Raw genomic sequence first — 15,993 nt, 5'->3', positions numbered from 1 at the left:
CTCTCAACCTGTCCGTTCGGATACCAAGAAGTTTCTAAATGAGATTCTAAATCATACTAGCTGGATTGCTGTACTAAGATAAATTGTCTAGTATGAGACCTGAACTTCAGGGGTACCTTGGTACTCAATGTACAGCAAATCTTATTTATTGCTACCATAATGATGGGGGTTGCAGTGTCACAATCTGCAACCTTGATGTCAATACAACAAACTTGTTCGACCAAAAACATGCTGGGCTATCATATAATTGTGAAATGTCTGGGGTTGGCACTGTGGATTGGTATATTGGTCCTCTGTCATTTCCACTACTGACTGTTCACTTGGGCTATATTTAGTGCTCTTTCCTTTACCTCATGGTACAAGTGCCCAAGGGTGTATGTACCCAAGCTGTTTCTTGTGTAATGTGTGACAAAACAGATTTTGAAATACTAAGGTCATCAAAAAGCCACTCAATCTTGAGAAGACCTTATAGAGTGGGAAATTGCAGATATGTTAGTGATATCAGGAAAGAATACCTTCTAAAGGTAAGTTGCAAGAATACTGTGTCTAATGTAATTTTTCAAAAGTATGTTACTGCATATGGGAACAATGATAACCTCCTTGTCTTTTGTGATGTTAATGTGTCGTCATATTTCAAACCACTCCTGATACTCAATTGAGCTGGAAATGTGGGGAAGGATGATGGAGGTTGAGGGGATTGGGAAAAGAGAGGGGAGGGTGTGGGAAAAGAGGGAAAGGGGCCAAGGAGGGGAGACTGGGATGGAGAACGGGGGAGACTGGAAGGGAAGATCCTGTGATGGGGAGGAACGGAGAGGAGATGGGGAGGTACAGAGGGGAGATGGGGAAGGATGGGAGGAGTGAGCAAGATGGTGCTGCAAAGATGTTGAGGCATGCTTACTGATAATTGGGCAGCAAAAAGTGGGAACTTCCCTTCAATTTTGTGTATCTCTTGATGGTTACATGGATTCACTATTTACATTTTTCATTGTCCATGATAATGCAGCAAATATATTATTACTGATAGATTTGTCAATTTGGAGAGCATCTCAGAAGATGTATCTTCAATGGTGAGAGACATTGATGTTCAGCTTTGAGTGATAAAGGTTCAAGATGGTCACATTCAGTCTCCTTTGGAGCAACCAGATTTGTAATTTCTGCAAGTTGTCTTCTTATTAATGGTCTGCTTGATTTTGGGTATGCTTATCTTCAAATTTCCTCTGCATGTTTTACAACAGTCTTTTAAACAATTTTATCCATTTTTTTTAACATCTCTCTGTACTACTATCATGGTGAGCTGCAGAGCTTTAAAATTCTCCCATTCCTGAGCAGCTTGAGTTCCCTTTGACTACTCCACGTGGAGTCTGTGCAAATAAATTGAAGTCCTGACTCATACCCCTGAGGTCAGGCTTATTGCTTCTGACGCGACCCTGGCAACAGTTCTGCAACGTCAAATCTCTTTTGCCAATTTTGTAGCCATTCGCAAATGAGCAGGAAAGTGGATTGGCTTGAGTTAATTCATGTCAGCTTTTTAACTTTTTATCTGGATAATAGCTACACAAATTACTATTCCTACAATATAACTCTTTTCAATTATGGACAGTTGATTTTTTTAAATTGCTGACCCAATTGCATTCCCTGAACTTCCAGGCAGACAAATATATTGCCTATTCCAATTACAACAAGGGTAATTGCACATGGTAAATGGTAAAAGTTATTGATGTATTATATAACAGCTAATATCAAATATATTCAAAACTTTTATTTTGGGTCATGCCAACATTTACAGGTTATCAGATCAGCGTGGTAACAGATTTTCCAAGGCAATGATCAATCATTAGTTGTGGGATTGAGAGCATACTGGATTGGTATCAATTTTAATTTTCATGGCATCTGTATTGCTAAGTTAACTTATTATTCCTCCACTGTGTGCATAACTGGGCAAAACTTGTAAGGCTGCAACCTTTCAAATAATAATTCGGGTCAAGGTTGAAATTTTCCTAACTTCTTTAAGAACCTCAATTTTAATTAAATATTTCCAATCTCTAAAGTTTTATGTAAATGCTCAATTCATCTGTCGTGTATGGATAATTGGGTGAGGCCCTGTATATGATGGCTCATTTCAAAAGCTCCTTTCAGTATTGTGTTATTTCTTAATACCTGTAGTTGTGTATGTTTGTTGTTAAAGTATATTATTTCCTTCAATTATTCTGCTTGTGGAACTCATCATTTTGGGGTCTGGCCACCTCTTTAGTTTCTAAGTTTCCACAAATGATTAAGTAGGTTTTTAGAAAGCAGTAAATGTGATGCCAATTCTAGTTCTAACTTCAATGTTACCTTTTAACTCGGTGGTTTTTTATCAGTTTGTGGTGGCAGTCATATGTCTAAGCTTTGATTAACAAGCAAACTGGACAGCTGATTAATAGACACAAATTTAATTTCAGTTGGATTGAGCAAACCTTATTTACATCCTGACTTAATACCTTCTTCATTTTTTAATGAACATATTTGAGTGTTTCTAAAATTTGCCCAGGACACTGGGAATGCTCCCCGATATAAGTTTTTTTTTCTCCTTTCACCTGAGAGAAGGATGAACCTTAGTTGGAGATTTTGTTCTAAGATGTTCCAGCATTGCAGCGCTCTCAATATTCCTGTCACCAGTTAGTTCTTAAGTCATGCAATGTAGTATGAAACAGTGTCTGTTGACAGGTAGGTGGGAGTACTGCAATTGAACTTAGGCTGTCAGTGATGGTTTAACTTATAATTTCCACAAGAGTACATAGAGACAAGGATAATCTTACCAGGCAATATGGTAGATGATTTGGTTTGTTTTGAAGGAGAAACATTGATTGTACATCCGTATTGTTGAATTTAATAAAGCATTTTTAAAATATTCTCCTTAATCTTAGTGTCAATTCCAAAGAGTATTCCTGCTACTCCATCAACTCCTTCCAGATTGCCTAAACGTACAATGCAGTCACCACAGAAATCTGATGACGTAACAAATCAGAAAAATCGTAAAAGCATACGAGGCAAACGACCGGGACAATCTACTTCGAAAAAGAGTGCACCATCACCTACCAATTCAGCACTTCAATCTGATTCCATCTCTGATCCATCCAAAACAGTGAAAAGAGGGGCAAAGCCAGGAGTCAAGGTTTGTTCATACAGGTCCAGTTACACAATTGAAATGTTTCTAATAGAGTGTTCAGCACTTTGATTTTGTTTTATGAATTGTAATAGACAAACATTACTGAGTTTCATTTGTGTTTTGGCAGGTACAATATCTTGAATCATAATATCTCTCTTAAAAAATGATATTTTTGCTGTTTAATAGAGGTGAATGTATATTTATTTATTTATTTGTGGTTATTTCTCAGTGATATAACAAAATTACTCCAGAAATTTATTTTTAAAATCTTTCGTGGAATCTGTACTGAAATCTATTTAGTGACTTGATGTATTTGCAATACTCAACAAAATTTTGCAAGTCATTAATGGTTGTAAGTGAAACAAGAAGAGTAAAATTTCTCAATTTGATTCTTAGTCACATTTTCAAATATCAAATGTTTGGTTAAACTGTGGAGACAGTCAGCATTATTGAAGTATCAACAAAATAAATTATGTTGCAATACTTTATGCATAGTTAGTGGGAATTTTCAACCTTTTTTGTAACGTTTCAGAGGAAGTCACGAAGCACACAGAGTCCACATCCTCCATCTCCTACCACAACAACCCCTGAACCTGACATTGACAGTGCACTTGCAACTCAAGATGCTGCTAGTATTCACAATACAACTCCATCTGTAATGTCTACAGGTAAATGTCACTAGTCATCTCAAACTAATATTCAATAATGAATTTTAAAAAGCTGTTTCCAAGTTGACAATTAGGATATGGTATGGTTGTGGATATGTGCAGTCAACTGAAAGCCACAATTTAGCACTCTTTATCCCTCTTATATGAATGATGAACATATTCTGAACATTATTGATCAACTTTGCTTTTGCTGTTTGGAATTGGGGCACATATCCTGAGAGGATCAAATCATTAAGTATACTGAGAAAATTTGATGCCTGATTATTATGAAGTGAAAAAAAAACTACTTACTGTTTTGAATTAACATTAAATTTATAAGTTCATAAGTTGAATTTCATAAGTTCAATGGTGCATAATAACATGTGACTTGATGTCTGCTAACTTAGTGTTTAATAACTGAAATTAAGCTAACTTGCTTGACCCCCAAATAACCAGAGTTAGAAAATTGTTTCAATTTGGTTTGATTTTTCTATAATAATTTTGAGATTTCCAAGAAAATATTGGAGCCAGATGAATCCCAAGTATTACTTTATTGAAAGTTTAATGCTTGGATATTCATAAAGTATACAGAATAATAGTTGCAATTTTTCAACGATTAATTAATTTCATTTAAATTTGATACGTAATCCGATCAGATGTCTAATAGCTCACTTTGACTCTTGTGAAGAACAGATTTGTACATTGATCCATCATTTTTCCTCCACTTTGAAAATATGTCCTATGCATGGTATCTTTGTATAGTGAAAGTGATTTCAAGTTTTACAGTAATCTAACTTCTGTATCCTATTTGTAGTTTGTTTCATTTTGCAGTGTACTGGAGTAATGCGATTTAAAACTTGTGACTGAATGTGATTAAATGTAACCAACTAAACAAATTACTTGCACAGTTAATGCTTCAAGGTTGCAATTTAAGGAATTTGATGCAATGATGAATAACATACTATTCTTCCACTTGAAACTCCGATTTGAATTTATGCCAATCTGATGGGTTGCAAGAACTTGTCCCTTTAATATTAGGTTTAAGGACGTCATTTGAAATGATTATTTCTCACTCCTAATGAGTTGATTTGCCATGTCAAAGAACTCTCCTTAATTCAACATGAAGTTGACAATCTTATTTTAAGGAACCAAAATAATGAGTATTTCCAGAAATTTCTGGTTTGGTTAATGCCATTCTTAACTTGTTTGTTACATTTCAGACTTGTTTAACTAATCAAGCACTGCACATACGTGCAAACAATGATTGAATGGCAATAGTTTTAACCAGTGCGTTAAACTGTGATACATAACACTGGCAGCAGTATATAGCTTTACATTACTTTAGTATTTATCTCCTGCATACCTGTGGCACCATGTCTCCCAAGTGTTCAGTTGACAATCTTTGTTCATTTATCAGTGTCTGCCAGTGTCTTGAAGCACTTTTTTTTAAAAATCCTTTTGTTAGTCTACCCTCTTGGGGCATATCCCAGTCTTTGGTTTAGGCTGCTGTCATAATTCCTTTACATTTCAGTACACAGATCCTGTGACCAGGATTACCCTGTTCTTAAAAGCTCTTGCAAAAGATTCTGAAGGTCACAATTCTGCATAGCATTTCAAGAAGTTTCCTTGAACAAAAATTCTAAACATTTTACAAACATGTAACCACATTTGTTTTTCCAAGGCATTGAGTTAGACCAATAATTCACTTCTCAACATGAAAACTTCAACATCTTATAAACCACATTACTAAGTAATTGCTGCTTCTGGGTAAGGTGAGATACAAAGCATGTTTATGTAGTTTATCCTTATCATGGCTTATATATTTATCAACTACAGTTGGTTTATCCACATAATGATCATTATCTTCCCCCTAGGTTGGGGAATTTCATGACTCGTGGCACATTTTTCAAGTGAGGAGAGAGATTTTAAAAAGATGAGGCAAATCTTTTACACAATCGGTAGTTCGTATGTGGGCTGCAAAAGTGGTGCATGTGGATACAATTACAACATTTAAAAGACATTTGGATAGATACCTGAATAAGAAAGGTTTGGAGGGATATGGGCCAGGAGCAGGCAGATGGAACTAGTTTAGTTTGGGCTTATGTTTGGCATGAACTGATTGGACTGAAGGGTCTGTGTGACTCTGTGTGATTGTTAAATTTCTAGACAAGATTAACTTGCAATTTGGTAAAAAATTGCAAAAACATCATTAAATTTACTTGGTAAGCACAGAAGTCACCCAAGTGAAAAATTCAGGATAAAAAAGTTAAGCCATGAGCTATTAATTTGTTGGTTACTAATTATTAAATTCATTGGCTAGGTTAAGCTGAAATATTAATGTTTAATAGTGGCTGTTTTATTACAGTTTGTGTGTACGTTAACAAACATGGAAACTGCGGACCACATCTCAATAAAAAAAACATTCAACAGCTTCCAGATCATTTTGGACCTGGTCCTGTACCAACAGTGCTGCAACAGGCTGTACAAGGTTGTGTTGATTGTGCCTACCAGGCTAAAACAGTCTTCTCATTTCTTAAGTCCGGTCATCATGGTGGAGAGGCAATAACAGGTACATTTAATTAGAAATGTTTGTAAAGATTTATTATTCAGTTTGTTCAGATTTGATATATTTTATCTGTATGATAAAGATGAATATGAAAAACTGACAAATTTACACTGATCAAAAAAAAATTTATATTGTGCCTGTCATGAGCTCAATATGTATTTTGACCGTTTAGAGGCATTTCATATAGGTTCAGAGAATGTTTATAGCATCGGCTGGGGCTATTTGGCCCATCATGCCCATAACAACTCTCTAAGAGCAGTTCTCCTTGATCCTGCTTTTCTGTGTTTTCTCTACAGCCTTGCAAATTGTAGCTTTTCAATTAATCATCTAATTGTGCTTTCAAGGCATTGATTGAAATTCTGTCCACAGCACCTTCAAGTGAGGTTGAAGTAAAGTTATTTTATGGCAGTACTTTATATACTTTGTACTATTCCTTTCAGCAGAATAATGTATCTTGCATCTGTTCTCCAGTATTGCCAAGATGGAAGTTAAATAAGTTATTGATTGTGAATTACAGAATTAACTTTGAGTGTAGGTAGCTAGACAACAAATAACAAGTATTGGCCATCAGTGTAGACTTGACTTGTTAAGTAGTCAAAAGTAATCCTTTGAGAGTGACTAAATGTTAAGAATTGTAGAAGGAACTTTAACTTAAATTCTGTATTTTTACTGTTATATACTGATTATACTTCTGTATATTATTATTTTGGGCTGCACGGTGGCTCAGTGGTTAGCACTGCTGCCTCACAGCACCAGGGACCCAAGTTTGATTCCAGCCTTAGTTTGCATGTTCTCCCCGTGTCTGCATTGGTTTCCTCCCTTAGCCTAAAGATGTGCAAGTTAGGAGGATTGACCATGTTAAATGCAGGGAAAGGTGAGGTCTGAGACTGGATGGGATGCTCTTTGGAGGATTGGTGCAAACTCAATGGGTCAGCAGGCCTCTTTCCACACTTTAGAGTTTCTAAGGTTCAGTGATTAAGTTAACATCTTGTTGACAGTCATTGGCATACTTTGAATTGTTTTATATGAATAATGATTCAAAATGCATGTTAGCAAAACCCAAACCGAATGTTGGAACTAGGGTTCAATGAATTACCCATAATTTTAGTCATAAGTTAAAATGTTGCCAACAGTGAGTCTTTCATTTCGTTCAACTAGAAAGTTTAGCAGTTTAGTTGAAATTTCAAAACTGTATGAGTTATCATATGTATGTATTATCTTACCATGGGTGACAGTTTTGTAACAATAAATGCGGAGATACGGTTATATTGTTACAATTTCAATGCGCACCAAATGTTTTTCACTGAAAGCAAAACTAAAATGGTCTCAGATGTTGACAATTGTGATGATTTTCAAATAGTTTGTCTTTAAATTTATAGGTTTGCATCTATCTGTTAACTAATTCCAAACTTCTTATTTGCATTGTTATTTTCAATTTCTCAGAAGCAATGATACTGAGTGAAAGTCTTGCATGAGTTTTGTGCTACATATAAACTGGATCTTAACCCCTTGGATGTTTGTCTTCTCTTCAACTGTGCCTGGCTTTCTAAAATTTTTTATTTCATCCTCATAGATACAACTTGTTTTTGGAATTCTTTCTCCTCCATTTACTTTCTAATTGCTCAATCCCACTTTAAATTTACATCTGACAATTTCACAGGTTTTAACTTTCAGCCTACCTGAGGGCTAAAGTTGGTTAGATGTGTCGGAAAACATGGTTGGTTCTCAAAAATGAGGTGAAAAGTAGATTAAAGAAGCAAAGTTAGAAGAAAAATCAAATTCTTTGTAGGGGAAAGCTACTATGGCAGAACGATTGTTAGAGAAGAGCAAAATTTATTATAAGATAAGCAAAAAAAGGAAGATAATTGTTTGAAATAATAATGACTTTGATCTACAGAGGAATAATTAAAATAATACATCTTTGTAAAGAGCTTATGTGACTATGTTCACGTATATTCATCTGCAAGCCATTAGTGTATAATTAAGCTATTAATTTGCAATTGTTAACCACATAGTTGCAATTACTGTCTTTGATCACTTGCGAAGGCAAAGGAATTGAATAGTTACTGATCTACTCAGGTGGATGTTTCTTTTTATTGTAAGGCTATTGTGTAGTTTTCAAAACATCGTATGAACTTTTAAGCTGGTCAGATGTTGCAATGTTAAAGATACTATGAAAGTGCAAGTTGTCATATATAACTTTGTGAAGTTACTTTTTACATAAGCATTTAGAATAAGAATAGATGAGTTGATTGGGTAAATCAAGGCTACGAGGGTTTTAAACTTAAAGGAAAAGAGGGCTCAGGTTAGGTCATTAACGTTTCTAGAAATAACAGGACAAAGTATGGAAAGGGTCGGAAATCTAACGAGACACTGCAGATAAGGGGATAACTGTGAGAAAGAGAGCAGTGAACACAGGACTGAGGGTGTTGTATTTAAATGCATGCAATATATGGAACAAAGTAAATGAGCTTGTAGTGCAATTGGTGGTTGTGCTGTGTGGCATCATAGAGACATGGCTGCGAAGTGTTCAGGGCTGGGAACTAAATATTCAAGGATGCAAGTCCTATCAAAAAGACAAGCAGGTAGACAAAAGGTTGCCTTGTTAGTAAGAAATTAAATTAAATCCATAATAAGGAGTAATGTACGGTTAGAAGGTGTTGAATCTGTGGATAGAGTTGAGGAATGGCAAAGGAGAAAAGACCCTGATGGGAGTTAGGTACAGGCTTCCTAGAAGTTGTCAGAATATGGGGCAGAAAATAGAGAAGACACGTGAGAAATGACAGTAATTATGGGGGACTTCAGTATCCAGGTGGACTGGGAAAATTAGACTGGTAATGGATCCCAAAAAGGAATTTGGGAGTGTCCAAAAAATGGCATTTTCTTCTTTTTGTTTTGGAAAAACTTGTGGTAGACCCCGATAGGGAACAGGCTTTTTCTGAACTTGATGTATAATTAGGCAGACTTGGTCAAAGAACCGTAGGTGAAGGAACCCCTCAGGGGCAATGACCATAACATGAAAGCATTCACCCTGCAGTTTGAGAGGAAGAAGCCAGAATCAGATTTAATGATATTACAGTTGAGTAAAGATAACTAGAAAGACCTGAGGGAGGAGCTGGCCAGAGTTGCTTGGAGTCCAACTGGGAAGACGGTGGTGCAGAATGGCAGTAGCTTCTGGCGATAATTCAGGAAACAGACGTTCATCCCAAAGGAGAAGAAACCTACGAAGGGAGGACGAGGCAACCACAGCTGACAAACAAAGTTAGAGTCGTCATAAGAGCAAAAAGAATAGCATACTATATGGTGAAGATAAGTAGGAAGCCAGAGAATTGGGAAGCCTTCAAAAACTAGCAGAAGACAGCTGAAAAAGCAATAAAAGGAGAGATGAAATGTGAGGGTAAGCTAACTAGTAATATAAAAGAAAATTGCAGGGATGGTGGGAGGTTAAAATCTGATTTGAAACTTGGAGAGCACTGAGAACTGAACCATGAATACAGTGGAGGTGAAAATCTTTCCATTAGTCGGAGAGACTGGACTCAAGGGCACAGCCTCAGTGAAAGGATGAACCTTTAGAACTGAGATGAGGAATTTCTTCAGTCAGAGGGTGGTGCACCTGGGAAACTCCTTGCTGCAATTGGCTGTGGCAGCCAAGTCATTGAGTGTATTTAAGACAGATAGGTTTTTGATTAGTAAGGGTACCAAAGGTGATAGGGACAAGGCAGGAGTATAAGCTTGAGTAGCTTATCATTCATTATCAAATGGTAGAGCATACTGCGTTGAATGGCTAATTCTGCACCTGTATCTTATGGTCCTTTATACAAAACTACCTCAGTTATTCGAACGTCAATTATCTGAATTTCGGATTATCCGAACAAGTTCTCAAAGTTCCGTCAAAATGTAATCACTTATCCGAACAATCAGTCACTTATCCAAACAAAATATTCCCCACTCATCTCATTTGGATAATCGAGGTTGTACTGTATACTTTAAGATGAAGGTCTTGTTTCCTTTGTATATCTGACATTCCAAAGGGAGAAAAGTACCCCAGTCTCTCCAAATTTAAATTGAAGTTTCTTCAGTATAATATTCAATATAAATGTTAAAATTCTGTTTGGCTTTTTCCGATCCAGATTTGTGGTATGTTCAAGATTGTCACAAATACGTTACATCACATTCTCTTTTTATTAACTTTCCCATATAATTTGTTGTAAAGATTAGTCTGTAATTGCTATCTATTTATCTTTTGAAGGGAAAATTCTCGAAACCATTTTTCAGAATAGAATAGTCACCTGGAAAAATCTGTGGTAATTCTGTAGAGTAAGCATAGATTTGTTGTGGGAAAATAGTGTCTGACTGACTTGACTTTTCGAAAAGTGACAGAGTAGAAGAAGACTAGACTGTCATGGTATTGGTGGACTTCCAAAATGTACTCGGTACAGTGCTACACATTAAACTTTGAAGAAAGGAACAGTAACAACGTTGATACAAAATTGACAATGTAATAGTGAATGGGCATTTTAGGATTAGAGAGAAGGTTATTGTGAAATTCTGCAAGTGTTGGTATTGGGACCTTGACTTGTATAAAAATGATGCAAATCTTAGTTTGAATGAGACAATTTAAAAGATGCCAAATGACACAATCTTGGTCATAGTTAACTGTGAGGACTACAGTGTTGAAGTTGAAAAAAGACATTGATAAGTTGAAGTGGTTGTTTGATGACAGATAAAGCTCGAAATGAAGTATGAGGTGATAAACGGTACAAAGAATACAGAAAGTATAAAATAGAGTTCTATTCTAAAATATGTGCAGGAGTAGAAGGATCTGGATGTACCATTAGTGCTGGAAGGACCGGTGTAGAGAGCTATCAGTAAAGCTTTCTGTATTCTAGGTTTCATTATTAATAGGACAGAGTATAAGACCAGGAATGTTCTACTGAAACTGTGCAGGTGACTATGGATTTCACTTTTGAGTATTGTGTATTGTTCTGAATGCCACACTTCAGTAAAAGTTCCGCAATGCATTGAAAGAGAAAGCTAAGATATTTAAGGGAATGATTCCGCAGATACAACATTTCAGTTACAAGGATAAATTGAAGAATTTGGAACTTGTTTTCCTTGAAGACTAGAAGGCTGAGGGGAAATCTGAAAGAGGTTTTTAAAACTTTTTGGTGTACCTGGACAGAGTAGAAAGGGAGAAACTGTTCCTTCTCTTAAACAGATTGAGAATCAGAGAGCAGTTTGAAAGTGTCTTGCAAGAGAAGCAAATAAGATGAGAAAAAGCTTTGATACCAGGTGAGTCGTCCCCAGTTTGGAATGCAGTGCCTGGAAGTGTGTTGAAGGCAGATTCAATTGAGGTATTCAAGAGGACATTGAAAGATTTTGTTTAAACAATGTTCATGGTTATGGGGTAAAGGCAGGAGTTCGGCACTCAGCCAAAATACGCAGAAACATTGGGCTGAATGACCCATTATAATTCTATGCTTCTGTAATTTTTATGCTTAACTAGATATGTTAAAGAACTGCATAATGTTTTTAAGATCCTTTAATTAATTCACATTTATTTATTTTGTTGTACCACGTGCTGAAGTGTTTTACCACTTGTCCAACAAGTGCTTTTCACTTTTCTTCTTTATCCTCTTATAGCCACGTTTGATGGAGAGAAACACACTGTGAAGCTTCCATCTGTAAATAGCGTCTCATTTGTATTGAGATTTCTGGAGAAGCTCTGTTACAGTTTGCAGTGCGAGAACCTCTTTAGCAGCCAGCCTTTCAGCCCATATATAGGTAATGCACACAGTCCAACAGAATATGAGAGAGTGAAATCAGGTAAAGGAACCTCAATTTCTGTTTAAAAAAAAAAGAACGATTATTATGATTTTAGAATAAAACTGCATTTTTTTTTGCCTGGAAAGCCAAAGTGAAAATATTGATTCTGAAGTTAAATCTGGAATAAGAAAGTCTGAGTGTGAATATTTTACATTCATACCCCCTTTTTTATTATTTATTTTAGTTTTGGCAGGATGGTAGGATAAAAGTAATTAAGACTAATTTTGTCCTGCTTCACCTTAACTTCATGTGCTCGATATCATCATAGTTTCCCTATCCAGATTTCTCATTGTTGCATCATTGACATCTCTATCTCCTCATCTCAGCTCTCCAATCACAACGGTATTGAGTTTTGGAATGCCAGATGTTTGCAATTGTTTGAATTCAGTGGAAGAAATTTCAAGTTAAGCACATGTTTTACAACTTAATGACTCTCACTCAGGATAAGTTGCTTGCCTGAAGCAGTGGTGTTGATTCTTTGGCTGAATAATGTATAAATAAAGATATGAACTGGCTTCTGAGTAGTTTTGCTCTTGAGGACTGTTTGCAGGAATACCTATTCAAGGAAAGATATTTGTAACATTTAAGAGCCGAGTGCTGACTGGTTGACCAGCGGATGCTGGTAGATAATTTGGTGACACAAATAAATAAATGAATGTGGTTGTAGGGTCACCGATAGTGGGAACTCAATATTCAATAGTACTTTATCTTCTGGAAGAATAGGCAAAAAAGAAATGGCACTTGGGCTAATTTTCTTACTAAAGGAAGGTATCAGTATATGGTGAGTTGTGAAATTGGTGCATTAGAACATGATGTGAAATCAGTTTGGATAATAGCAAGGGAAAGAAGTCATAAGTGGGAGTAATCAATAGCCCCCTGAAGATTTGCCCCTCTCTGGTGTAAATCCAGAAGCAATGGTGGTATGTGAAAAGGGCACTAAATTGTGATGGGTCGTTTTAATCTGCAGATTGACTGGACAAATCAGTTGGACAAGGAGACCATGGCAGATGACTTTGTGGAGGGCATATTAGGGTTTTTTCTTAGTGCAGTTAAAGCAGGTACAACTATCTGGAAGCAGTCGATTTCCGATCCAGTAATGTTTAATGAGATAGATTTCCAAGAAATCTTGTAGTTAAGGATCAATTGCAACATGTTAGGATTTTAAATTCGGATTGAGAAGAAGCAACGTGAGTTTCAAACTACTGTCGTCAATTTAGGGCAATTAGAGAGGTGGAAAGAAAGTTGTTTAAAGTAACTAGCAAGATTGACCAAGGGGAAGGCCATTGTCCACATTTAAACAGCTATTTCATGACACCCAGCAAAAAAATATTTTGGCCAAAACTTTGGACTCAAGGATAGAATTCAATGTATTCAAGTTAGCTGAAAATGCAGAAATTAGTGAGATGGCATGTTGTGATGAAGTCGTAACTAATCTGCAAGTTAGGTTGAATAAGTGAGCAAAATCTTGGCAGATGGAGTTAAATGTAGCACAGTGTGAGGTCATGCACTTTGGTAGGAATTATGAAAAGGCTTATTATTACTTAAATTGAGAGCGACTCCAAAAAATGCAGCACAGATGAATCTGGCTGAGGCACAGCTAGTGTGCACATGCAGCAAATAATTAAGAAGGGAAGTGGAATTTTGGTCGGTCTTGCTGTTGGGGTAATGGAATTTAGAAAAGGCTATGTTTGTGGACACATACACTCATGTGCTCTATGCTGCTTTGAATCACACGTGCACAGGTTTGGTTGTGCTGGTGGTCTACTTATTACTTCAATGCTTGGAACCATGTGTTTCCCCAACAAGTGTCTGTGTTAGTTTTCTGCAGTCGTTGACATCAGGAAACGTTGCCTTTAAAAGTAGGGAATTCTTGTCACAGCTGTGTATGCTGTAAATGGTGCTGCACCTGGAGTATTGTATACTGATTGGGTCTAATTTTAAAAAAGATATGCTGACATTTCAAGCACTTCAAAATTCATTCACTGGGTTGATTTTTGAGCTGAAACGGTTGACTAATCACGAATAGCTAAACGGGTATGGGGAAACTGAGGTATAATGGATATTTCTTATCCCAGGCGGTAATTAATGTCTGGAAATTCCTTACCCCAGATAATTGTGAAGGTTCAGTCACAAAAACTTGTAAAGAGGAGTTAGATTTTTGAATATATCAGGGACTTTGACAACTATGAAGAGATGGCATGAGGGAAGATTTGAGGCCTGGGGCAGATCAGCCATTACCTATTGAATGGTGGGACAGGCTTGAAAGCTTGAAGAGCCTATTCCTCATCTCTTCTGTGCTTATGATTTGTCAAGGTGTTGAGAAACATACCCATTAATGTTGATTGACAGGTCTTATTTAAGTTTTAAATCAGGCATGCTGCTTCTGATTGGTCAGAGCGTTGCTCTGAAAAATGAACAGCAAATAGCTGACTTTGTTTGATGTGTTCAAACAGGTGCAGTATGTGTACACATTCTTTATGTCTAAAACAAATAGGGTGCCTAACTAAAGTGTCCAACATTAAATGTGATTTTGCAGTTGGATAATATTTGCTAGATTATCCTGCATGTGCAAAAGAGTACCCTGATAATCAATTTAAGACTGTCAGTTTGGTTGTCATTGTGGCACGTGTGTACTTGAAGCTACAGATATTAATATACCGTGACCTGTTCTGTGCAGAGAGAAAAAACCCAACAGATAGATGATGGCCATTCAGTGGTTAGTTTCTCAGAGTAATTCCCTGACCAGTCAGTTAACCTATCTGGTTCTGAATTTGAACAAAGTATGGCAATTAACTGTCAGTCAATACTGGTTAATGCATTTTCCAAGTAATGTCTATCAGTTAATGATTTTGTCAACCAATCCATACACTTTTCTTGTGCAGCTTAAGTCTCGGTCTGCCCCTTAAACTGGTGTTCTCACAAATTGTCCTGTTGAGTACTAAACAAAAAGCTTCAGCAACGTGTGTAATTTTCAGCAATACTTACCTTAAGATTAAATGAGTCTTAATGTCCAAGGGAATTTGTTGGCAGAGCATGATTTTCCCCTCCCAACATAGAAAACTGATTCGACAAGTTGGCCCTACAGGAATGCTAACCCCCTTCTTCTCACCAGTCATGTTCTGGGTGAAAATATCCATGGGAAACTTTATTGACCTGCCATCAGGTAGGTCTTTGTGATTAATTAATGGCCACTTAAGAATCTAAACATGCATCTTGCCCAAATAGCTGCCTTCTTGGAGGGCAATAACTGTGACTAGTTAGCGAATTTTGAGAAGATTTGTAACTCAGGTTGAGGTTCTGGATGTTGGTTTGCTCGCTGAGCTGAAAGGTTCATTTTCAGACATTTTGTCACCATACTAGGTAACATCAGTGAGCCTCTGGATGAAGGGCTGGTGGCATAGCCTGCTTTATTAATGTGTTTAAGTTTCCTTGGGTTGGTAATTCCTGTGGTGATGTCATTTCCTGTTCTTGGGAGGGGGGGGTGGTAAATGGGATCCATGTCAGTGTGTTTGTTGACAGAGTTCTGGTTAGAATGCCACGCTTCTAGGAATTCTTGTATGTGTTTCTGTTGGGCTTGTCCTACGATGGGTGTGTTGTCCCAGTTGAAGTGGTGTACTTCCTCATCTGTATGTAAGGATACTAGTGAGAGAGGGTCATGTCATTTTGTGGCTAGTTGATGTTCATGTATCCTGGTGGCTAGTTTCCTGCCTGTTTGTCCAATGTAGTGTTTATTACAGTTCCTGCAAGGTATTTTGTAAATGACAAGTTTTGCTTCTTGTTGGTATAGGGTCTTTCTGACTACTCAG

General features: G+C 36.8%; 1 protein-coding gene across 2 annotated transcripts in view; it reads left to right on the top strand.

The window, feature by feature from the left end:
* The window catches only part of LOC122554984 (polycomb protein SCMH1), a 114,325-nt gene that overhangs the window by 83,567 nt on the left and 14,765 nt on the right, over positions 1-15,993 (top strand). For both annotated transcript variants that reach the window (XM_043700486.2, XM_043700485.2), the window contains exons 8-11: positions 2,907-3,154; positions 3,681-3,816; positions 6,161-6,364; positions 12,005-12,187. In XM_043700486.2, coding sequence (XP_043556421.1) covers positions 2,907-3,154; positions 3,681-3,816; positions 6,161-6,364; positions 12,005-12,187 — 771 coding nt within the window. The remainder of the gene's footprint in view (positions 1-2,906; positions 3,155-3,680; positions 3,817-6,160; positions 6,365-12,004; positions 12,188-15,993) is intronic.

The sequence above is a fragment of the Chiloscyllium plagiosum genome, unplaced genomic scaffold, assembly GCF_037043375.1.
Source record: "Chiloscyllium plagiosum isolate Xiang-an unplaced genomic scaffold, Cpla_swu_hap1 HiC_scaffold_12, whole genome shotgun sequence".
NCBI lineage: Eukaryota > Metazoa > Chordata > Chondrichthyes > Orectolobiformes > Hemiscylliidae > Chiloscyllium > Chiloscyllium plagiosum.
The sequence above is the reverse complement of the archived record's forward strand: the minus strand, read 5'-3'. Positions and strand labels throughout refer to the sequence as shown.